This window comes from Eriocheir sinensis, chromosome 11 (genome assembly GCF_024679095.1).
Source record: "Eriocheir sinensis breed Jianghai 21 chromosome 11, ASM2467909v1, whole genome shotgun sequence".
Lineage (NCBI taxonomy): Eukaryota > Metazoa > Arthropoda > Malacostraca > Decapoda > Varunidae > Eriocheir > Eriocheir sinensis.
Genome location: NC_066519.1, coordinates 6,726,321 through 6,752,850, shown reverse-complemented (window position 1 = coordinate 6,752,850; position 26,530 = coordinate 6,726,321). Strand labels below are relative to the sequence as shown.

Sequence of the window (26,530 nt, the reverse complement as noted above, 5' to 3'; positions counted from 1 at the left end):
TGGAGAAATTGAGTTTTTGAGGCATTGAAGGACACAAGGTTCCTTCTCCCCCAGTTGGAAATAATAGCAAGGTCTGAGGTTAAGTGTTCTGCAGCCTCCAGTCTGGAGTCATGTACTACCTGTTGGGATGGTCTTCTATTAAAAGAAGTTGAATAATGCAGAGTGGAGTCGTCGGCGTATGAGTGGATAGGACAGTTATGGAAAGAAGATCATTGATGAATAACAGGAAAAGAGTGGGTGATAGGACAAAGAACCTGTGGGACACCACTGTCGATTGGTTTAGGGGAAGAACAGTGACCGTCAACCACCGCAGAGATAGAACGGCCGGAAAGGAAACTGGAGATAAAGGAACAGAGAGAGGGATAGAATCCGAAAGAGGGCAGTTTAGACAGCGAAGACTTGTGCCAGACTCTACCGAAGGCTTTCGATATGTCTAGTGCAACAAAGAAAGTTTCACCGAAACGGCTAAGAGAGGATGACCAAGAATCAGTTAAGAGAGCAAGAAGATCGCCAGTAGAACGCCCCTTGCGGAACCCATACTGGCGATCAGATAGAAGGTTAGAAGTGGAAAGGTGCTTTTGAATCTTCCGGTTAAGGATTGATTCAAATGCTTTAGATAGAGAGGAAAGTAAAGCTACAGGGCGGTAGTTTGAAGGATTAGAACGGTCACCCGTATTAGGCACACGTTGTACGAAGGCGTACTTCCAGCAGGAAGGAAAGGTAAATGTTGATAGGCAGAGACGAAAGAGTTTGACCAGGCAGGGTGTCAACACGGAAGCAGAGTTTTTAAGGACAATAGGAGGCACTCCGTCAGGTCTATAAGCCTTCTGAGAGTTGAGGCCATAGAGGGTATAGAAAACATCATTATGAAGAATTTTAATAATAGGCATAAATAAGTCAGATGGGGTTTGAGTAGGATAAATATGTCCAGAATCGTCCAAGGTGGAGTTCTTACAGAAAGTTTGTGCGTAGAGTTCAGCCTTAGAGATAGATGAGACGGCGGTGCTGCCGTCAGTGTTAAGGGGAGAAGGGAGAGAAGAAGTGAAATTTGAGATATTTTTGGCTAGGTACCAGAAGTCACGGGAAGAATTAGAGAAAGCAAGGTTTTGGCATTTTCTATTAATGAAGGAGTTTTTGGTAAGTCGGAGAATAGATCTGGCACGATTCTGGGCAGAAATATAAGATCATGGTTAACAGGAGTGCGAAGGCCTTGGTACCTTTTGTGAGCTGCCTCTCTATCTTTAATAGCACGAGAGCAAGCATGATTAAACCAAGGCTTTTCAGCATGAAGAGTAGAGAAAGAACGTGGAATGTATGCCTCCATTCCAGAGACAATAACCTCTGTCATGCGCTGGGCACACACAGAGGGGTCTCTCTCCTGGAAGCAGTAATCATTCCACGGGAAATCGGAAAAGTAAATCCTCAGGTTATCCCACCGAGCTGAAGCAAAATGCCAGAAGCATCGCCTCTTCGGTGGGTCCAAAGGATGTACAGGAGCGATAGGACAGGATACAGAAATAAGGTTGTGATCGGAGGAGCCCAACGGAGAGAACAGTTTGACAGAGTAAGCACAAGGATTAGAAGTAAGGAAGAGGTCTAGTATGTTGGGTCGGTCTCCTAGACGGTCGGGGATACGTGTAGGGTGCTGAACCAACTGCTCTAGATCTTTGAGGAGAGCAAAGTTGTAGGCTTGTTCACCAGGCTGGTCAGTGAAAGAGGATTAAAACCAAAGCTGGTGAACATTGAAATCTCCCAAGTTGGAGATTTCAGCGAAGGGAGAGTGGGTCAAGATGTGCTCCACTTTAGAGTTCATATAGTCAAAGAATTTTACATAGTCAGTAGAGTTGGTGAGAGATAAACAGCACATATGTATTTAGTAATAGAATGACAATGAAGTCTTAGCCAGATGGTGGAAAATTCAGAAGAGTCAAGGTCGTGGGCACGAGAACAAGTGATGTCGTTGCGCACGTAGACGCAGCATCCAGGTTTGGATTGAAATTTAGGATAGAGACAGTAGGAGGGAATAGAGTAGAGATTGCTCTCAGTAGCCTCAGAAACCTGTGTTTCGGTGAGGAAGAGAAGGTGAGGTTTAAAGGAGGAGAGAATGCGTTCCACAGAAAGAAAATTAGAACGAAGACCGCGAATGTTGCAGAAATTGAGAAGAAAAAGGCTCGAGGAGTTATCAAGACTCCTCTCAGGTCGGCAGCCAGAAAGGGAGTCCTACCTGGGGGAATTTATGGTCCACCACCCCCAGGCTGGGACTTCGAGGCACCGTTGTTGAACGCCATTTTGAATTTTGAATTTTTGGAAAAGGTGTGTGTTGTGTGAATGTAGTGTGATGTGGATAGAAGAGGATCTGTCTTTAGAGAGCATGTTGAACTACTCTCTGGTGTTGATGTTACAATAGGGAAAGGGTTAGTGGGGTAATGGGAAGGGTCTTTGGAGGGCTTCAGCACTCTCCTCACTTCCCATATATATACTTCATCGGGAGTGGCTTGCGCCCGTTCGGTAGGTGTCTTCCTACCTTCTCCAGCCAAATTATATATATATATATATATATATATATATATATATATATATATATATATATATATATATATATATATATATATATATATATATATATATATATATATATATATATATATATATATATATATATATATATATATATATATATATATATATATATATATATATATATATATATATATATATATATATATATATATATATATATATATATTTATATATATATATATAAATGTGTGTGTGTGTGTGTGTGTGTGTGTGTGTGTGTGTGTGTGTGTAATCGTAGGAAATCCAAAATATAAAGCTTTTACTTGAAACTTGTTGTGTTAATGATACTGTCGGGACAAATAATCGTTTAGAGTTTAGACCATTTTTCTCCAAAAGAATGATAAAAATAAATGTTTGAAATTGCATGTCATGACACGTCACGTCATACATCCGTGATTGGATAACATTTACATATTCACAGACGATTGCTGAGTGGTCAGCTTACAGGAATGGTGAGCCCGGGGACTTATATAAAGTTCGAGTCACACCGATGTATGCTGATAATTTTCCACCATCGCCGAGAGTCGGAGGACTACTCACATACTATGAAGATCTTCAAACAACCGTAAGTTCAGCGACTATGTTCAAGAGGAGCAGCGGAAAGCAGCATGAGCCAAGCAAGAGTCATATAGCATTGCAGTCATTATAATTATAATTTGCCTGCGCCACTAACTTCCTGGGATCGTCGAAGAAACCCCTGAAGAGAGCCTACAAGCGCTATAGGGAAAACCTTAAAAAAAATGTATGTAAAATACTTATATTTATATACAATGAAGAAAAGTATTTTATGAACATATCCTGAAAATTTTGTCTTAAATGCAAGTAATATATATATATATATATATATATATATATATATATATATATATATATATATATATATATATATATATATATATATATATATATATATATATATATTTTCAGTACCTCAATGCCCTGTGACGTGTCTGTTACCTCGTGTGGCCTGACTGAAGAATCACTTATTATGTGGTCATTTCATAACTTTCTTGACCACTTATGACCTGTCTATTCCCTTACATGGCCCTCCTTACCTCTGTGACCAAGGCATTCATCACTACGTGTAGGTTGTTGTGTCCCTGCAGGACTGCAGGACGGATGTAGGACTCCGCTGAAGATCCTCTCCTCCCGTTCCTCGTAGTCATGTCGGGTATGGAGAAGCCTGGAAATAGGGGATGAGGAATAGTTTTTTTCAGTAATGGAAGCAGCTCAAGGGCATAAAAAAAAAACCGCTAGCACAAAAAGGGTAAAAGAAAGGAAAAAATGGAAAGGATGATTACGAAAAGGAGAGAAAGGAATAAATATAGAAGACAAGAAAAAAAAGAAAAGAAAGGAGGTGGGAGAGAAGAGCCATCATCATGAGTATATGGTGTCGTCGATATCTATGCAGGCAGATAAATATTCGAAGGCGAAGAAAGAGGGATGGAGGATACGAGAATCGAGGGACAGGAAGTGAAGGAGAGAAAGGTAAGAGAGGTAAAAGTAAAGTTGGGAGCATACGCTTTAGCTGCGCGTGGCCTCGCTGTTGATTTCCGTCGCATTACCCCTTGAGCCTGTTATGGGTGGGTCGAGTCCACACTTGGCCTCGTTACCCTCACTCTTCCGCAGTGGTATGTCGGCCACACAGGCGTGTCAACACTATGAATACTGTGGCGCGCGGCCACGCGGCCTCCTAAACCTTGGTGTATGCACTCCTATCCTTGCTCCTGACATCTGCGTCTGAGTTATTTTCACCGCCTTCACCTCACCGTATGCACCTTCATCATATCAGCTAGTGCTACGACACACTTCATTGTACCCTACCCGTTAATTCTTTGTCCACTACATTCAAACTTGCATATCTTTCTTGCTTGTTCTTGTATCTTTTATTCCTACCATGCCATAGACACGCATATTGCTTGAGGAGGTCAGTTAAGCGATGTGCTGACCCTTGTCCAGTCGATGTGTTCATGATAATGGATGGGTGCAGGATTAAGAGGACAGGGTTAGACCGCTTTGATCCTTTAGCGCACACCTGTGACGTAGAGTGGTTGTTGAGTAAGGGGAAAGGGGAAGGAAGGCACGGGTAAGTATTGTAGACTTGGGTTACTCGCACGTTCGTACAAACTCTCTCTCTCTCTCTCTCTCTTTTTATCCCCCCTTCCCCCACCTCCCACACCTGTTGTATAGCCTTGCCCTTTGGAAAACGATGAAACCCTATAGTCGGATTTTCTCATAGCTTTGGTATAGATTTGCATCCGTACACCGAACAATAAGCCACTGGAGCGCTTAGTGAGTTGAAATTCCTTACTCCTAATGTTGGTAAAGTCGGGAACGGACTGACCTGATATTTGCTCTTGACCCCGGCTGAGTAAAATCAGAGTACGGTACTTTTCAGTCGGAAGCGGACCAATCCTCCCTCTGTTAATCCTTGGCGGGACTACATCTCATCGAGCAACGGGAATCAAACAGCTCCTCCCTTTAATCCATCCGTCTGTCAATCGCAGTTTCAAAGGATGTTACCATAAGCTAGGAATGATAAGCTTCATCTTTCGCCTGATTTGAGCGTAGGATTGGACCTCTTCCAGCGACCGAAAGCAAATACTTACTGATCACGCCCGATTTTAACAGTGAACTGGACCTGTCAATCGCCTCTCACCCCTGTCGCTTTTGAGCTGCAGGAACGTAGACACGAAATAGACCGGTTGTGGGGCATTGTAGCAAGTACAATGTTACGTTAAAGAAAATGTACATCAAAAGGGAGGAGTAAAATATGGTACCAATAATGATTGAAGACGCAGCCAGGAAGGCAGCTTCACTCTTTTTTTTTTCCAAGCTTGGGACTAAAGAGTACTCCTGCTCTTGACCCACCCACCCCCTTTTTTTTCGGGACCGCCGCCAGAGTGGCACAGACCAGGATCAAGTCAGTCTCCATTAATGACGTCACGCACGGCGTCGGTACTGCCGCCGCTTGGTTCTCTACGCTCAACATATTATTTGTTTCGTGCATATTTTTTTTCTTTATCCTTCCTATAGTTATTATAAATTGGTGTTTCCATACTATTTTTTTTATTGATCGTTACTTTTCTTATTTCCATGATCTGCCGTATTTTACATATATATCCTACAGTATTATAAACATTCATTATAAGAATTACGTGGAATACAGTGGAGGGCAAGTAGTGTCAGATGGAAGAAATAAGAAATGACTGGAAATCTGATTGGTAACAAATGGTCGAGCAGGAATTTAGCCAAAAATCATACCTGGGTAGAAAAATAAATAACAGGAAAAATGTCACAAAAAAGTCAAGTAAATGTCCCAGGTACAAAAGTCTCAAGTCAGAAATCAAAGGTAATAAAGAAAAAGGAGTAAGAAGGATCGATAAATGAATTCAATCACCCGATGCTGATATCAGTATTACTTCAGTGCGAAGCATCCTTGATATTAATAAACATTAAGAACTTTAGGTTAGATGATCCTGGCAGTGTTTCTTACTTTAATAATACCGTTATCACCTTTACAACAATCACTCAACTTGAGGAGAATGATATGAATACACAATAAAATTGGCAAAGTGTGAGCATCTCTACTATGCTTCTTATTGTATTAATAACGACACCAGTGTGGGGTGACTGATTCTTTTTTATTACCCATGCGTTCCTACATGAACACACAAATACTGGGTGACACATCCTCGTTCCCGTACACATCTGTAACACGATCACGACAAAACGATGGCAGAGCAAAATTTTATTCATGCTCTTTCAGACCAGGAAAGGAGTGACATATGATAAATAAAACATTTACTCACGCTATAATTGTTTTGTGGTGGCGCTACAGCAGATTTTTATCATCACTCAAACACTATACATCACTGAGAAGCGTATAAAGGCTAAACTGTGTCCTTATGTTGCTAGAAATATCCATAACCATTAAAATAGTATCCCGTGGTTACTGTAAGTACAAGTTATGAAACCACCACCGAGAAGTGTTTTGAGGCTATAATACCCCATCCCTCTCATACTGAAACCAGTAACCATTTGAAAACTATCCCGTGATTAATCTAAGCACACACAACTAATAAAGCATAATTTCCTGATGAATAATATAACTACATTAGATTTACTATCAAACATCTAACACCCTTACCTAGTATGAATTCAATTTAAAAAAAAATGTGAGATTGAGTGATGCCCGGCGGAGCGAATCACTAACCCTCACTACACGATAGCTGCCCACCAACTGAAAACCAACCGACTCCGCGGATGACGTCACGGCAAGCTCGCAAGCCCAGCCGCGAGCCTTTACATAGAGACGGGCTTGCCAGGATACATTCGACAGACGCTCACGCTTGCTCGGGGTCAGTGCTAGACGTCATCTGTCCCATGCCCCTCATACCCCGGCCACACTCTCCAGTCAGAAAACAGCCATTCATCCAACCTGATGTGTGCCACAGTGTTCTGTCTTTTTCAGCAGATATGCCTAGTAACTGTTCAGTGTATGGGTGCGACAATACTGTACAGAAAACTGGGAATACTGTGCGGCATTTTAAAGAGGAATCGGTATTAAACGTTTTGTGACTTATTGCCGACGTAAAGGCATCATACACAAAATATGCACGTGTCTGTTCTGTATATTTCAAAGAACACAATTATGTAGATGACATAAAGTACAGGCTGCTTGGCACTGAAAAGTAAAAAAAATAAACGAGTCCTGAAGAAAGATGCTGCCCCCTCTCTTTTGCTGCCGAATAGTAAGTATGAAACTCAACATTTTACCTGATAAAATGTTTTGATGACTCAGTGATGATTGAAGAACCAGTAGGTGATACTGTAATGGCTGTAGATGCATGTGTTTGCATAATTCGGATTAGATCAGGTCACAGTGACCTTACCTGTTTCATCATGATTCACTCCAGGTGCATGTTGATTAGACACTCTGAGGTCACAGTTCAGAAGGTTGAGGACTGCTGGTTTCTAGTTCCAGAGACGGGCTGGTACAACTGTGCTGGCGGTGTGGTAAATGAGATCGATCACATCCTTGTTAGTACTCGTTGGAGGATCCCCCAGAACTGTAGGGTTTTCCTGAATGCTAAGTTCTTTAAAACCGACCGCAAACTTGTTCTTGCAAAAATGAGGATACGCATTAGGTCGAAAAAAACCTCAAGGTGCAACTTTCCGGGGTTTCATCTTGAGAAACTGAGGGACCATGCGTGTGCTCAGGAATATGCAGTGACAGTCTCAAATCGGTTTGTACTGCTTGGTACTTTAGAGGACCGTGGAGAGTTGTGAGGTATCTTTAAACGTTAAACTCACAAAGTTGCCGAGGAGTGCACTGGAGAGCGCCCAAGGTCTCCCAGTAGCGTTGCCTTGAGGTAGACACAAGAGAAAGGAAAAAGGAACCGACAGGACTACAACATGATCGTGAATGTGTGACAGAAGCCTCAAAATCCCAATTTCCCGGAACTCAGTGTTAGTGTGACATGAGGGATACCACAGTCTACCTTCTCCAGGTTTCCCAAGGTACGCATTTATCGACTAGCCCGGAAGGGAGGATGAACCGCTAGGCACGCCGACGGCCCAGGTCAGGATTCGAACCCGGGACCGCGAACTCGTAGCTTAGGCACGTTAACCACTGCACCACGAGAGAAGGTATATTTTCATGTATGAATTTTTGTTTTTACTTAGGAAGCTAATTACGTATACAAGTAAGAAAAAATATATAAAAGTAAGTTAGAAGAAAAGATTGTTACGAATTGCAGTTTGTAAAATCCTTGTTATCATTTATTTTATTCTGCCAAAATATACATTTTATCTAACGCATTTGATATTGGGTAGGCGGTGGCTGAGTCGTCAACGTGTGGGCGCGCCGCCCAGGAGGACCGTGGTTGAGTCCCGCCCGCCGCTACAAGCTGACAAATTTTAGTCATTGCTTAGTGGCCTAAGACTATCCACACGATGTCGTGAAGACTACCTATGAACCTGGACTCCAGATCACCTCTAAAAGAGTATCAAAGATGAGCTCCATAAGAGAGCAGAAGCTAAGTTTGATGGCTCCACTATAAACACTCGTCTGCGCCGTAATAAGTACTAACTAGCTCGGACCGACCAAGAAAGCTTACCGGAGCCATAGGCGGAGCGTGAAGAAAAAATCCTGTAATTAAGCATACTCATGAGTATATATATTTTTTTTCCTATTCATCAGTCTAAGAAACGTTCATTCACTGTTATTTATTAGCATAATCTTTTTGTTCCTATGCGCTATTCGCCTCTTTACTTTACCCTTCCGTCTATTTGAAACCTGTTTCCTAATATACAACTACTTTACCTATTTTGTTATCTATTTTTCTCACCTTTATACACCCTTTTTTCTTAAGTTATCTTTTCTTATCTTCGCTCCTTTTGCCTATTTCCTCTTGAACCTACACCTTACTTAATTCTCCACTTCCCAATATTAATATTTTATCTATTCTGGGCATCTTTCTTCTACTTATACCCCGTCAGTCTTCACTATGACTTATTTTAAGAACGAAGGCCTTCTATGCCCTATCTGGCCTCAATCCTCAGAAGGCTTATGGACCCAATTGAGTGCCTCCTATTGTCCTTAAATAATGTGGTTTCATGCTGACACCCTGCTTGGTCAAACTGTTTCGTCTCTGCCTATCAACATCTATCTTCCCTTCCCGCTTGAAGCATGCCTTCATTCAGCCTACGTCTAAGCAGGATGACCGCTTTAATCTCGCAATATATCGCCCTATAGCTTTACTTTTTTTTTTTCATCTAAAACTTTCGAAACAATCCATAACAGTAAATTTCTTAAGCATATATCTACTTCGTCGTTCTTTTTTGCCGTTTCGGTGACATCTCGAATTAAATTTTTTTTTTTTTTTTTTTTTTTTTTTTTTATTTATTTTTTTTTTTTTACATGTGGCCTATTAGCCCCGGTAGGCTATTACGTTGGGGCCTAATGGTCGGTCCGAGCCCGTCATGTCGCAGGCAATTGCTTATAGTGGTTTATTGATAGCTGGCTCAAATATTTACTTTCTCAACTACACTCCTATGGTTTTTATCTTTGTTTCTGTTCTTTTACCTCAAGCTCATTTTCAGGCCGATCTATTTATGCTGTGGTTGATGGTTCCGTAATCCTTTCAACAGTGGTGTTCCGCAGGGCTCTGTTCCATATCCCACTGTATTTTATTGTTCATTAATGATATTCCCATAAAAATTGTTATCTCCACTCCTACGCAGATTACTCTAATCTGCATTATTCGCATTTTTTAACAGAAGACCCTCCCAACAGGAATTATAGGGTTCAATGTTGGACGCAAAAGAACGCATATACTCTGACCTAGCCATAATTTCCGATTGAGGCAGGAGTTCACGAACAATTTATCCACGTGTCAACTCGACACAATCTTCCAAAAAGCTATCCCATATTCTTCGACAACACTCAGCAGTCGCCTTCTTCTACTTAACTGCAAACTACATTATCTCCTCTCTTACTAAATGTCCTTCTTCGAGGTTAGACGTTCTCTTTTGTCTCCATCAATTCTTTACCCCTTCAGAGATGATGTCAATATACAAGGGCCCTATCCATTTATTTATTTATTTATTTATTTATTACGTTTACGCCTATGGCACCGTTAGGCTTTCTTTGTAGGGCCTGATGGTCGGCCCCAGCCTGTTGTGGCACAGGCATGTGTTTATAGTGGCGCCATCTTGCTTGCATTGTTCAATAATAATCTTTCCATAACACACTTTTTTCTCCACTCTTACACCGATGACTTTACGCAACACAATTCAACTTTTCTTAACAGAAAACACTACCAACAGGTATTAAAGGCCTTAAAATTAAGGTTGGACGCTAAAGAACGCTGAAACTCTGACGTAGCCATCATTTCCGATTATGGCATGTGGAACTTGGTGTTCTTCAATGCTTCAAAAATCCACGTGTCGACTCGACACAATCTTTCAAACACCTATCACCTATTCTTCGACAACACTTAGCTGTCGCATTTTTCTACACTAAACATTTTCGGTCTATCCTTAACTCAAAATATTAACTGAAAACGTTATATTCCTCTCTTGCCAAATCACCCTCTTTGATGTTAGCCGTTCTCTATCGTCTTCACCAGTTTATTCCCTCTCTCAGATGCTGTCTATAGACAAGGGATATGTCTGTCCTCGTTTGGAGTATGCATTTTTTGTGTGTGGAATCTTCACACAATCTGTGCTATACAGAGTGGAGTCAAAGGCTCATTGTCTCATCAACTCCCCTCCTGTTACCGACAGTCTTCTGTTTTTTTTAAAGTACTCCGCAATGATGCCTCTCTATTATTTTCCTATTAATATTTACATGGTGACTGCTTTTCTGAACTTCCTAATTGCATGCCTTCCCTCCTTCAGCAACCCCGCTGCACACAACTTTCTTACAAAAGTTAACCAGCTTCTTCATTCCTTCATTCTTTCCCCTGGCAAACTAATTATAAGTATTCTGTGACTGGGCCACTGACCTCTATATATCTTTATTCACTCACTTTTCCTGAATCCACAAAAATGTTGCCTACGGAGGGTTGGGGCCCATCGGAATGTGTAACGCTGCGCACTCAACCATCCCGAGCTTTTTCAGTGTTTCATTCTTACTGAATAATTTTTCTCTCAGTTAGACATATTCCCAGTCAAATGCTTTGTTTCCCATTACCCCCAGAATTTTCATATTATCTTAACTTTCTTGGGCAGAGGGGTGACTTGACGCCAATTTGCAAAAGGACTTTGGAATTTATTGTCATAGCAATGTAAGGTAATATTTAAGACATATCTGTATAACATGATTTGCGTAGGTTTGTGCATAATAAAGTTATTTTTATCATGTAATAAGCTAAAAAAACCTTATTTCGTAAAAGATTATTCTGCAAGTAGTTATGAGCAGCATAGCAAAAAACCTGTAATATTATCATCAACTCAAACTTGAAAACGATTACATCGTAGGTCCTTTGATATAATGTTTGCACTTACTTGAAGAATAATCATTTAGGTAATGAGAGTTTCTATCTTATAACATGATGAAAAATAAATCATGTATGCCCGATGTTATACAAATCATGTTATATGGGTATAACTTTAATATATTGCTATGGCAATCAATATGAAACTTTCTTTGCAAATTGGCAATGAAAAATAATTAAGTTCCCAAGAAAGTTTAGAAAATTTACAAATCTGGTGGTAATAAGCATCAAAATGCCCGGCTGAGAACAAGCCAATCGGGCGTTCCAAACACTGTGGAAGGGTTGTCACGCTCTTCACCTAAGCATTCCCAAATGTTTGATGTGTGTAGCGTCATGTTAGGTTGAAGATGGGAATCATGGAGATTGAGGGATGTAGTCGTGTTCTTCAGCTACCCTCACACCTCTTTGGTCCTTTATTCCGGCCCCAAACAGGCGGTCTCTCTTAGCTCGGAGAGGGTGATGGGCTGGTCTGGATGACCACGACTCAGGCTACCACTACTATATCAGGTTGTAGTTACGTGTACTCAGTCCTGCTACCCCATTTGCTGCTCGGTTCATAAGCCCAACGACCACCCGTGGTGGTTGAGAGTGTTGGAAAGTGAATTTTTAATTGTGGCATCAAGTACTTTTGACAGGTCTGGTCTGGTCAGGGGAGAACTCCTACTCCATCAAACACACCCAGCCCCTTTTCCTAGGGCTTCGCCAGGGTGGAAATGAGACACGCTTGTCGTGCCAGTACCACGGTTAAGCTCCGACGAACCCTTTGTGTCCTGCCTGGAACATCCTGAGATTCTCAGATGATCATCGACTACCTCATCTGTCAGCTTAACTCAGGAGGTTGAGAGTGAATATAGTAGACATTCTTAGACGAGGAGACCTGGCAATGGAGAGATCAGTAGTGGGAGTTATACCCACTACTGGTCAGGCAGAGCGACGGCGATCGTCTCAAAGGAGTAGCTATAGCTATTACTAGTTGTTATAACAGCGGAGGTTAGAGGTGTTGCGAGGAAGTTGAAATGTGGAAAGGCAAATGGGATCTGTAATATCAGCGCAGAGATGCTGAAAGACTCTCCGTGGTATTAAAATGTTCAGCATGGCGAGCATGCTGGCTCATCTACTGCTGTTGCGTGCAGGGCACTAATATATAGGTATCTTCTCTCTGCCTTATTTATTTGTTCTTTAATCACTCTTATAATTATAATTTACACCTATGCGTAGAATATTTTGATAATAAATTTTATGTTCCTAAACCTCCTTTCTCTCTCTTACTCATATGGTACTGATGTAAATACTTTCTTATTTAACATAAAAATATGTTTTCACATTGAAACCCTGTCTATACTAAAGCTCTTTCGCCCCTGCATTTCAACATATATTTCCTCTTTCAACTGAAAGTAGACATGTTCTTTAGAAGGGGAACTACTGCGTCTCTTCAAATTACCATCCAATAGCTTTTCATTCTTGTATTTTTAAAGCTTTTGAAACAAACTTTATCAAGAGTTTTTAAGAAGCATTTATCAATTATCTTTTTTTTTTTTTCTTTCCGAACACCAGTATGTTTACCATGAGGGCCGTTCTACTGTTATCTTACTTAAAAACAGAACATTGGAAGTCTGCAAGAGTCCAGTAGGCAAAGCAGCTCCTGTAAACCTAACCCCACCTAAACTCATTATCCATGAATTTATCTAACTTCTTAAATATATCTATCGTATTGGCACTCACACCATGACCGCTAAATGTTTCACTCATCCGCCTCTGTATTGGTAAATCAATTATTTCTTAAGTCTTAGTTTAATCCTAATTCTTTTGACTTAAATCCATTCCTACGTGCCCTGCCTGGCTCTTTGTGTGTGTGTGTGTGTGTGTGTGTGTGTGTGTGTGTGTGTGTGTGTGTGTGTGTGTGCAGCAAAGGAGACAGTTCAAGGGTATAAAAAAATGAAAAAAAAGCCCGCAACTTACTGCTCCTAAAAAGAGTAGAGGTCAATTTCGGGAGGAGAGGTGTCCTGATACCCTCCTCTTGAAAGAGTTCAAGTCGTAGACAAGAGGAAATACAGATGAAGAAAGATTGTTCCAGACTTTACTAGCGTGAGGGATGAAAGAGTGAAGATTCTGATTAACTCTTGCATAAGGGATTTGGACAGTATAGGGATGAGCTTGAGTAGAAAGTCGTGTGTGGCGAGGCCGCGGGAGGGGGAGAGGCATGCAGTTAGCAAGTTCAGAAGAGCAGTCAGCGTGAAAATATCGATAAAAGATAGAAACAACATGGCGCGGAATTTAAGAGGTAGAAAACTATCAGTAAGAGGAGGAGAGCTGATGAGACGAAGAACATTAGACTCCACTCTGTCCAGGAGAGCTGTGTGAGTGGAGCCCCCCACACGTGAGATGCATACTCGATACGAGGGCGGACAATGCCTCTGTATATGGATAGCAACTGTGCGGGGGAGAAGAACTGGCGGAGACGATACAGAACGTCGAACCTTGAGGAGGCTGATTTAGTAAGAGAGGAGATGTGAAGTTTCCAGTTATTATTTTGAATTATGGATAGACCGAGGATGTTTAGTGTTGAAGAAGGTGACAGCTGAGTGTTGTCGAAGAATAGGGGATAGGTGTTTGGAAGATTGTGTCGAGCTGATGGGTGGAGAAATTGAGTTTTTGAGGCACTGAAGGACACGAATTTCCTTTTATCCCAATCGGAAATGATAGCAAGGGCTGAGGTTAAGCGTTCTGCTGCCTCCAGTATGGAGTCATGTAATTCCTGTTGATAGGGTTCTCTATTGAAAGAAGTTCAATAATACAGAGTGGAGTCGTCAGCGTATGAGTGGATAGGACAGTTTGTTATGGAAAGAAGATCATTGATGAATAATAGCAAGAGAGTGGGTGATAGGACAGAGCCCTGTGGAACACCACTGTTGATAGGTTTAGGGGAAGAACAGTGATCGTTTATCACAGCAGAGATAGAACGGCCGGAAAGGAAACTGAAGATAAAGGAACAGAGAGAGGTACAGAATCCGAAAGAGGGCGGTTTAGAAAGCAAAGACTTGTGCAAGACTCAATCCAAAGCCTTCGATATGTCTTGCGCAACTGAGAAAGTTTCACCGGAACGGCTAAGAAAGGATGACCAAGAATCAGTTAAGATCGCCAGTAGAACGCCCCTTACGGAACCCATACTGGCGATCAGACAGAAGGTCAGAAGTGGATAGGTGCTTTTGAATCTTCTGGTTAAGGATTGTTTCAAAAGCTTTAGATAGACAGGAAAGTAAAGCTATAGGGCGGTAGTTTGAGGGATTGGAACGGTCACCCTTTATAGGCCCTGGTTGTATGAAGGCGTACTTCCAGCAGGAAGAAAAGGTAGATATTGACAGGCAGAGGCGAAAGAGTTTGACCAGGCAGGGTGTCAGCACGGAGGCACAGATTTTAAGGACAATAGGAGGTACTCCATCAGGTCCATAAGCCTTCTGAGAGTTGAGGCCAGAGAGGGCATAGAAAACATCATTCTGAAGAATCTTAATAACAAGCATAAAGGAGTCAGAGGGGGGATGAGTAGTAGGAATATGCCTAGAATCATCCAGAGTGGAGTTGTTACAGACAGTTTGAGCGAAGAGTTCAGCCTTAGAGATAGATGATACGGCGGTTCTGCCGTCAGGGTTAAGGAGAGGAGGGAAAGAAGAAGTGAAGTCGGAGGAGATATTTTTGGCTAGATGCCAGAAGTCTCTAGAATAATTGGAGAAAGCAAGGTTTTGACATTTGCTATGGATGAAAGAACTTTTGGCGAGTCGAAGAATATATTTGGCACGATTCCGGGTGGAAAAGTAAAGAGCATGGTTAGCGGGAGTTCGAAGGCTCTGCTATATTTTGTGAGCTGCCTCTCTATATTTGACAGCACGAGAAAGAGCGTGATTAAACCAAGTTTTTTTAGCATGAGGAGTAGAGAAAGTACGTCGAATGTATGCCTCCATTCCAGAGACAATCACCTCTGTGATGCGCTGGGCACACACAGAGGGGTCTCTCTCCTGGAAGCAATAATCATTCCACGGGAAATCGGAAAAGTACATCCTCAGGTCGTAACACTGAGCTGAAGCAAAATGCCAGAAGCATCGCCACTTCTGTGGGTCAAGAGGATGTACAGAAGCGATAGGACAGGATACAAAAATAAGGTTGTGATCGGAGGAGCCCAACGGAGAGAACAGTTTGACAGAGTAAGTAGAAGGGTAAGATGTAAGAAAGAGGTCTAGTATGTTGGGCCTGTCTCCAGGACGGTCGGGTATATGTGTAGACCCAACTGGTCTAGATCGTTGAGGAGACCAAAGTTGTAGGATTGTTCACCAGGCTCGTCAGTGAAAGAGGATGAAAGCTAAAGCTGGTGGTGAACATTGAAATCTTCTAGGATTATAATTTCAGCGAAGGGAGAGTGGGTCAAGATGTCCTCCACTTTGGAGTTCAAATAGTCAAAGAGTTTTACATAGTTAGTAGAGTTAGGTGAGAGATAAACGACACATATGTATTTAATAATAGAATGACAATGAAGTCTTGGCCAGATGGTGGAAATTTCAGAAGAGTCAAGGTTGTGGGCTCGAAAGCAAGTTATGTCATTGTGTACATAGACGCAGCATCCAGGTTTGGATTGAAATTTAGGATAGAGATAGTAGGAGGAAACAGAGTAGAGATTGCTGTCAATATCCTCAGAAACCTGTGTTTCGGTGAGGAAGAGAAGATGAGGTTTAAAGGAGGAGAGATGATGCTCTACACTCTACAGAATGAAAATTAGAACGAAGACCGCAAATGTTGCAGAATTTGATAAGAAAGAGGTTCAAGGAGTTATCGAGACACCTCTCAAGTCGGAAGCCAGAAGGGGAGTCTTCCTTGGGGGAAGTTGTGCCCCCCCCCCCCAGGCGGGGACTCTGAGGCAATGGTGCGCCATTTTTGAATTTCACTTTTTTGGGAAAAGGTGTGTATGTTTTGTGAATGTAGTGTGGTGTGGAAAGCGAGAGGATCTGTCTTTAGAGAGCATCCTGAACTGGCCTCTGGTGTTGATGATACAATAAGGAAACGGAAAGTGAGGAAATTGGAAGGGTCTATGGAGGGTTTCAGCACTCTCCTCGCTTTCCAAATATACCTCACCGGGAGTGGCCTACGCCCGTTAGGTACGTGTCTTCCTACCTACTCCTACTTTTACTATCCCTACTACTACGACCACTACTACTGCTACTGGTACTACTACTACTACTACTACTACTACTACTACTACTACTACTACCACCACTACTGTTATTACTACTACTACTACTACTACTAGTACTACTACTACTTTTACTACCGCTACTAGTACGACCACTACTACTGCTAATGCTACTGTAACTACTACTATCAAGACTACTACTACTACTACTACTACTACTACTACTACTACTACTACTACTATTGCTACAACTGTGCTTCCGTGCTGACACCCTGCCTGATCAAACTCTTACGCCTCTGCCTGTCAACATCTACCTTTCCTTCCTGCTGGAAGTATGCCTTCATACAGCCTCTGCCTAAGAAGGGTGACCGTTCCAATCCCTCAAACTACCGTCCTATAGCTTTACTTTTTTTGTATATCTAAATCTTTTGAATCAATCCTTAACCGGAAGATTCAAAAGACCTTTCCACTTTTGATCTTCTATCTGATCGCCAGTATGGGTTCCGCAAGGGACTTTCTACTGGTGATCTCCTTGTCTTCCTAACTGGCTCATGGTCATCCCCTCTTAGCCATTTCGGTGAAACCTTTGCTATTGCGCTGGACATATCGAAAGCCTTTGATAGGGTCTGGCACAAATCTTTGCTTTCCAAACTACCCTCTTATGGTTTTTATCCTTCTCTCTGTACCTTTGTCTCAAGTATCCTCTCTGACCGTTCTATTTCTGCGTGGTAGACGGTCACTGTTCTTCCCCTAAACCTATTAATAGTGGTGTTCCGCAGGGTTCTGTCCTATCCCCCACTCTCTTTCTATTGTTCATTGATGATCTTCATTCCAAAACGAACTGTCCATCTTTACAGACCAAACAGTTAACATTAGCCAAATGTTGTCGGAATGTAAGTTGTTTGTCTTGTCCATTGGAGTCATTTGCGACCATCCTGCTATCTCTACCGTGATGTTGAGATCAGGACCAAAGTCAGGGTCTTAATAAATGCTATGGGGCTACAACTTTGACATGACCTCATGGCTTTGTCCACCACTGCAGGCCCGGCAGACTTCAGTTTTCATGCATGGGCTGACACAAGGACCATTGCTATGTGGGTTTGAATTTGTTAGCTTTCCAGCTAGGCTCCGGGCTCCCGCTCTTGTATGGCCGCCCTTTCCGCACCGCAGTGCCAGCCCACCGGCGCGCCTTCGCTCCCGAGTGGCAGGCAGCCGACGAGGAGTGCGACGCCAAGCAGTCTCTGAGGCGGGAGAAAGCAGAGCGGTACTACAACCGCTCCGCAAGTCCGCTACCACCGCTTCGCATCGGCACACCTGTACGGATACAGGACCGTACTTCTAACCGCTGGGACAGGACGGGGACAGTGGTTGGCATCGGTAAACATCGAGACTACCACGTAAAACTTCCCAGCGGGCGGATATTCTGAAGGAACCGTCGCTTTCTACGTCATCGACATCAGCAAGTTCCTGATGCCGGAGAGACGACACAGACTTTGGGGACACATGCTTCACCTTCCACCGAACCCCCAGCCACTCGCTCAGGAGCTAGCAACCGTAGCGTACGATTCTCCTTGCCGACGCCTGCAGCACCGCGTCGGAGTACACGTAATCGCCGATGTCCAGACCGCCTCGTCCTTTCATCTTCGCCCGGGGAGGGAGATGTAAGGAGTGTTGCTATGGTTATAGAGTCGAGGCTTCACAACCCATCGGCACCACAGCGACGTCAGCTCTCTGCACCACGAAGCCGGCAGAACCCACCTGGCCGTCGCCCCTGCTGCTTCCCACCATTTGCAGTCCACACTCTGCTTGTTATACGCACAACGCATCTGTACCAGCCTGCACCAGTAAACTTTGCACTCACACATCTGTTTATCGAACCTTACAGGTAACTATGGTAATCAACTTTCTTTCGTTTCGAGAGAGAGAGAGAGAGAGAGAGAGAGAGAGAGAGAGAGAGAGAGAGAGAGAGAGAGAGAGAGAGAATTACACTTACACAGATTTACATAAAAATTCAGATCACACATTTGTGGTCCAGACTAGGTGATCTAGCCTTAAATCTAAGTGATTCTACATTAATCAGATAGCTCCAAAAGTTTGCATTTCTACTTAAGTTTATATTAAGTTGAAGGAAGTGTCGGTCAAGCTTGTTTTTAACGCTTCCTTGTGGGGAGTATCATGATAATTCTTCCAATCGTTTTACAATTACGAATTTGATTTTTTTTTTTTGCTCATTTTTTGAGACCAGTGCTTCTGCGGGCTGTTCTTGTTTTAGTTTTAGTTTTACCCTTGACTGCCTCGTATATTGTAAAATTAGTACTTCTTTCATCAGCGGTACCCTCTTTTTATAGTTACCTTCGTTCACTCTCCTTACACCTTTCCTTACCTATCTGTTCCGGTCCATTCGGATCCACAACATCGTAACCCAGCTGTTTGCCGGCTTTGAGAATGGCGTGCATGAGTGGTGTTCCCCAGCGCTTGTTCTCAACGCTGGCAGGGCCCCCGAAGCCGCGGTAGAAGTCTGTACCACAACACAGAAGATAACATCTTAATCGACTTCTTCATTTAGAGTGAAGGAAGACACTTAATGTATAGTACTGGATTGATGATTGCGATGGGTTTTAAAACAGTCCCCTATGAATTATACAATTTGATGTATGCTTACTAACATTATTTAACCCACAAGAAATGGAAAGTGAAAAACTATCCCATATTAACGGTCAAGCTATAAAAGAGAACAATACCATTCTTTAATAATTATAAAACAAACTAAAATAAACTAATGATAAAATAAGCTAAACTTAAATGAAAGCTAAAATAACTTACAGAGAAAAAATAATAATTTACACAATCTAACCTGTCTCGGGTCGTCGAACGGGACCCCGGTAGTCTTCAGACTTCTTGAAGTATTTAAGGACATGATCGTAACCCCAGCCCGGATTACCCATTTCCTCCCAGTTGTCAAAGTCCCGCCTGTTGCCGCGCACATACATCATCCAGTTGATGGTGGAGGAGCCACCCAGGGACTTGCCGACAGGGAAGTGACACGACTGTAAGGATATGTATTGTAGCTATGAGAAGGGCTATGATTCACTTGCGACTTTGTTAAGCAAAAGAGGCAGCTCAAGAGCAAAATAACAAGAAACAACAAAAAAGCCCAATAAAAAAAAAAAAAAGAATGTGGGACCAGAAGAGAAGTAAATTTCGGGAGGAGGTGTCTTAATACTCTCCTCTTAAACCAATTAAAGTCGTAGGCATAAGGAAGTACAGACGGAGGAAGGCTGGTGCAGAGTTTACCACCGGAAGGCACAAAAGAATGAAGATGCTGGTAAACTTTTGCATAAGGGATTTGGAGATTTAAGGATGAGGAAGAGTGGAAAGTCGTGTGCAGTAGGTCCACGGGAGGGGTGGCACGCAGTTAGTAACTTCAGAAGAGCAGTTAGCATGATAATATAGATAGAAGATAGAAAGAGGCGCAACACTGCTGCGGATTTCTAATAGGTAGAAGATTGCTAGTAAGAGAAGTGGAGTTGAGGTGACGAAGGTGTGGAGCCCTCCTTACTTGAGATGCTTACTCCATACAAGGGCAGAAAAGGCCTCTCTATATGGACAGCACCTGAGAGGAAGAACAGAGCTGGCGGAGACGAAACAGAACACCTAACCTCTAGGAAGCTGATTTACCGGAAGAGGAGATATGAAGTTTCCAGATAAGATTTTGAGTTAAGAATCGACCAAGAATGTCTATTGTAGAAGAAGGTGACAGTTGTGTGTTATTAAAGGTTATGTCGATTTGACAGGTGGAGAAGCTGAGTTCCATCTGCCCCATTCGATAATGATAAGATCTGAGGTTAAACATTCAGCAGTGTTTTTCTATTTTTTTTTCATAGCAAAGGAGGCAACTCAAGGGCAAAAACAACAACAACGGCAACAACAGGAACGACAACAACGAAAAAAAAAGCTGCTAGACCCTGCTCCAAACAAAAGTAGAAAGAACGAGGCCAAACAAAGTGGTCAATTTCGAGTGAAGTGGTGTCTTGTTACAATTCTCTTGAATGATTTTAACATCAGTTGTAGGCAAGATGCTGGAGTCGATAATAGCCAGGAGCATTCGGGATCATCTAGAGCAGTGGTTCTCAACCGGGGGTCGCGGCGGACACTCTCCCGAGGGGGCGCGAGCACAGGACGAGAGGGGGAAAATTCACGGAAAATCAATGGCTATTTGTAATAATAATAATAATCATAATAATAATAATAATAATAATAATAATAATAATGATAATAATAATAATAATAATAATAATAATAATAATAATAATAATAATAATAATAATAATAATTATAATAATAACCATAATAATAGTGTGGGCCAATACAATAATAGCCTAGCCAAAGGCTATCTATCTATCTATCTATCTATCTATCTATCTATCTGTGGTGGCATAGCTGGGGGGGGGTAGGCTGGGAGGAGGGGGGCCCCACTGCGTTGAACCAGCTTTGGGGGGCCTAGCTTGCAAAAGGCCCTGATCTACAGCAGTGGTTCTCAACCAAGGGGGGGGGGGACGGGACGGACACTCCCGAGAGGGAGCGAGGACAGAAGGGAGGGGAAAAAATCACGAAAAATCACGGGCTCACTGGCTATTAGTAATAATAATAATAATAATAATAATAATAATAATAATAATAATAATAATTATAGTAGTAATAATAATAATAATAATAATAATAATAATAATAATAATAATAATAATAATGATAATAATAATAGTAATAATAATAATGATAATAATGATAAAATTATTATTATTAATAATAATAATAATAATAATAATAATAATAATAATAATAATAATAATAATAATGATAATAATAAAAATGATAATAGTGTGGGCCAATACAATGAAAGCCTAGCCAAGGGCTATCTATCTATCTATCTATCTATCTATCTATCTATGGTGGCATAGTTGGGAGGGGGGGGAAGGGGGTATAGCAGGGTGGAGGGGGGCCCCAACTGCATTGAACCAGCTTTGGGGGGGCCCAGCTTGCAAAAGGTTGAGAACCCTTGATCTAGAGAAACAAAGCTTACTGAATGGCTCACAGCATGGGTTCACGAAGGGTAGATCGTGCCTCACAAATCTGTTTTCCTTTTATAATAAAGTAATTGAGGCGGTAGAGGGATATGGAGTTGACCCTGCCCCAGCCTCAGTTGACCCTGCCCCAGCCTCAGTTGACCCTGCCCCAGCCTCGGGGGTACACGTGTGTCACCTTGCTCCTCAGTGTTTCGACGCTTTGGCTCCTTATCTGCTACCCAGCGGTTCCTGAGGCTGTTCTGTTGCTGTAGTGTGCTGCAGTGACTGAACAACAACTACTACTACCCAACACTCTGCTCTGCTAAGTGTTATTTCTGATTCATTACATTCCATCACCCTCACCTTAACACACTTGCTTTCCTTCGCTGTACTAACCCCATACATCTCACAACCTCACAGTGGTGCACGCAAGCTCCTTCTAAACGTTCTACACGTATTTTTTTCCTATTCATTTTCCAGGAAGTGTTCATATTAGGTGCTGTTTCAGGCTGTAATTTTCCTTGTTAAACGGAAATTTCCAGGCCACCAGACACCCCGCTCGCCGGCCGTATTCCCAGGGGACCCTTTGTTTCACCCGGGACCCTCTGTTTCACTACGCTCCGCGGAAGGATCAGCCAATATGCCCTCAAATTTGAAACGTTGTTCTAACTGTGGCCTTCGCCAAGCTCCGCAGTACTTTAGGACAAGTAACGGGGCAAGCGAGACTTGCCGTTTCTGCATCAAGGCAGAGCAAGATGAAAGAAAAATCAAGCACCTGGAATCCACGATCCACTCGTTAACACGGGACATGAAATATTTGGCGGAGCGAGTCACAGCGTGTAGCACGTGTTCCTGCTCATCTACTCACGGGGGTACCTCACCCCCCCTTCCTTCCACCCTTGCTTCTCCCCATACAGCAGCCTCCCTTCTCCCGCCTGCCTCCACCTCCTCGCTAGTGCCTTCTCCCTTCACTTCCCCCTCCTCCTGCATCTCCCTCTTCCCTTCCACTCCTCCAGCCGCTTCTCTCCTCTCCTCCCCTCTCCCCTCTCCTCACCCGCCATCTCCCCACTCCACACCCACCATACTTCCCTTCCCTTCTGCCGTCGCTGACTCTCATTCATCACCCCCCTCTCCCCTTTCCTCCACCTCTTCCCTCCCTTCCGTCTCTTCCTGCTCTTCCTCGCATTCTCTCTCCTTGTCCTCCCCCATATCAACTACCCCCTCCTCTGCTACTACCTCCCCGCCTCCTCCTCCCCCGCCTCCCTCCCTCTCCCCTCCTCCCCTGCCTCCCCCAACACCTCCGCCACCACCTCAGTCACCTCCTCCTCCCCCCCTCCCCCTTCGACGTCATCCCCTTCCTCTCTCTCCTTCGTCCACTCATCGTCCTCCTCTTCCTCCTCCTCCTCCTCCTCCTCCTCCTCCTCTTCCTCCTCCTCTCCTCCTCCCACTCCCCTGCTGCCCCCCCCTCCCTCTCCTCCTGTAGCGGCTTCCCTTCCGTCTACTGACAAAGTTAATAAGAGGAAAGTACTGGTGGTTGGGGACTCTCAAGTCAGGTTCATTGACAGGTACTTTTGTTCAAGGGATAAGGAAAATAGGCTTCGAGTGTGCTTTCCCGGGGCAGGCATCCAGCATGTATCTGACAGAATGGCGGAAATTTTAGCAGGGGAGGGGACACAGCCAATCGTCTTCTGCAGTTACGGTGGTAATGCCATCAGTAAGGTGGGTAGCGAAGAGATATTCCGGCGCTTCAGGGAATCGTTTGCTAAAGTGAGGGACTTCGGGGGGATGCCGGCTGTTTGTGGGGTTTTGCCGAGGAGGGGGTTGGGAGAGGGATGGCTTTCCAGAGCCTTAGCAGTAAACAGCAGGCTGGCGGCCCACTGTAAGCGAAATGGTTGGCTTTTCCTTGACAATTGGGACCTCTTCTACAATAAAGGCACCTTGTATGCCAAGGATGGCGTGCACCTGTCACTCCAGGGGGTGGAGGTTCTCGCTAACTCCCTCGAGCGATCACTTAGCACCCTACAGAATTTTTTAGAGTAGGCGAGGGGGGAGGGCCTGTCAATGCATCGCAGACTGGGACTAGGGGGCGCAGGAGAAATCGAAAGGGTATAAGAAAGGATGGGCTAACGGCTTATTACACCAACAGTAGGAGTCTCAGGAACAAGATAGATCTACTGAGGGGGAAAGCATGTGTCGAGAAATTCGACATTATAGCTATCACGGAAACATGGGTAGATACTGCCAACAAAAACTTCATGTCTGAGTATGAAATAGATGGTTACCAGATGTTTCACAAAGATAGAAAGGGAAGAAGGGGAGGGGGGGTGGCACTTTATGTTAAAGACACACTTAAATGTTCCGCTAACAACTCTATTCAAACAAATGGCGACTCAGAATCAGTTTGGGTGGACGTCCACAAAGGGAAAGACAAACTAATTCTAGGGGTTCTTTACAGGCCACCCAACCTCAGCAGGCAGGACACTGATATATTACTGCAAGAGGTAGGCAGGGCGAGCAGGAGCAAAAATGTCTGCATAATGGGGGATTTTAACTATAGGAATATAGATTGGGAAGGCGTGGTGGGTGATCTAGAGTCTGAGGATTTTCTGAAAGTAATACAAGATAATTTTCTCAAGCAGACAATAACAGAGCCCACCAGGGATAACAACATTCTGGACTTGGTCTTAACTAACACCGAGTATATGATCAGCGAGCTAGATGTTGGGGGAGAATTAGGTGGCAGTGATCACAAGGAAATTAGGTTTAAATTAGACTGGGCGGTGACCCATGAACTCAACCCTGTGTTGGTGCCCGACTTTAGAAGAGCTGATTATGAGGGGCTCAGAAGACACCTTGAGGAGGTAAATTGGGAAACCTTAGGGCTGGATGAGGGCCAGATCTCAGGGCTGGAACCGGAAAGACAGGGGAACCATGTAGAAATGACCTACAATAATTTAGTTAGAGAAATTGCAGAGGGTCAGAGACAGCATATCCCTTACCAAGCACGTAGGAAGGAAAATAACGACCCCAAATGGATGACCCGCAGACTCAAGCATGAAATAGGCTTGAAGAGAGGAATTTATAGGAAAATAAAGAACGGAGAGATCCACCTCAGGGGTAGGTATGTTGAGCTAGCCAGGTCGGTGAGGAAGAACACCCGCCTAGCAAAAAGAAATTATGAGATTAGGGTAGCAAACGAGGCCAAGAGCGATCCCAAGGGCTTCTTCAAATTGTACAGGACGAAAACAAGGGACAGAATTGGACCGTTGAAAACAAACACGGGTGAGCTCGTTGAGAATGGAGAAGATATGAGCCAAATGATGAATGACTATTTCCTCTCAGTTTTCACGCAGGAAAATCTAACAACCATTCCGGAGAGAGTTCAGATATATGAGGGTGACGAGAACGACAAGTTGAGGGATGTGATCATCACTAGGCAAGTAGTCCAGGATGAGATTGGTAGGTTGAAGAAAAACAAATCGCCGGGCCCAGACTAAGTATTCCCAAGGGTTCTGAAAGAGTGCAAGGAAGTCCTTAGTGGCCCTCTTGCCGATATCTTTAAGATGTCGGTAAATTCTGGGTATGTGCCCAATAAATGGAAAGTAGCTAATGTGACGCCGATTTTCAAAAAGGGAGACAAGTCAGCCACCTCAAACTATCGCCCAATTAGCTTAGCATCAGTTGTGGGAAAGATGTTAGAGTCAATTATAGCCCGGAGCATTCGGGACCATCTAGAAAAGCATAATTTAATTCATGATTCACAACATGGGTTCACAAAGGGTAGGTCTTGCCTTACTAACCTGTTGCCTTTCTACACTAAAGTAATCGAGGCGGTTGACAGAGATGAAAACTATGACATATTATATCTAGATTTCAGTAAAGCGTTCGACTAAGTCCCTCATCACCGGCTATTACTAAAATTACAGGCTCACGGCGTAGATGGGAAAGTTTTGAACTGGATCAGGGCGTGGCTTAGTAGTAGGAAGCAGAGAGTGCACATCAATGGTAGGAAATCTGAATGGGGCAGTGTTACGAGTGGAGTCCCACAGGGGTCGGTGCTGGGTCCTCTGCTTTTTATTATTTACATCAATGACTTGGACACAGAAATTAGTAGCGATGTCAGTAAGTTCGCAGATGATACCAAGATCGGTAGAGTAATCCAATCAGACAGCGACGCTACCGTTCTCCAGGATGAGCTTGACAGACTATATGATTGGGCGAGGAAGTGGCAGATGGAATTCAATGTCGGGAAGTGTAGCATTTTGAGTGTAGGTAGGAATAACCCCTTACACAATTACTCCTTAAATGACACTCATCTAAGCAGATCTGGGCGTGAGAGAGACTTAGGAGTCCTAGTGAGCGCTGACCTCCGTCCTAGGGCTCAATGCATTCAGGCTAAAAATCGGGCAAACAGAGTACTAGGTTTCATCTCAAGGAGCGTGAGCAATAGGAGCGCTGAAGTCATCCTCAAACTTTACTTAGCACTAGTTCGACCTCATCTCGATTATGCAGTTCAGTTCTGGTCCCCCTATTATAGAATGGATATCAAGATGTTAGAATCTGTACAGAGGAGGATGACAAAGATGATTCAGGGGGTGAGAAACTTGCCTTATGAAGACAGGCTAAAGCAGTTAAATCTACACTCTCTAGAAAGGCGAAGGTTGCGAGGAGACTTGATCGAAGTTTATAAATGGATGAAGGGATTT

General features: G+C 43.3%; 1 protein-coding gene across 1 annotated transcript in view; it reads right to left on the bottom strand.

The window, feature by feature from the left end:
• LOC126996804 (glucose dehydrogenase [FAD, quinone]-like) overlaps positions 1-26,530 on the bottom strand; it is a 161,504-nt gene that overhangs the window by 76,546 nt on the left and 58,428 nt on the right. Inside the window, exons 4-6 of the mRNA XM_050857666.1 lie at positions 19,616-19,808; positions 19,145-19,279; positions 3,636-3,763 (exon numbers count right to left, since the gene is read on the bottom strand). Of these exons, the coding sequence (XP_050713623.1) occupies positions 3,636-3,763; positions 19,145-19,279; positions 19,616-19,808 (456 nt within the window). The remainder of the gene's footprint in view (positions 1-3,635; positions 3,764-19,144; positions 19,280-19,615; positions 19,809-26,530) is intronic.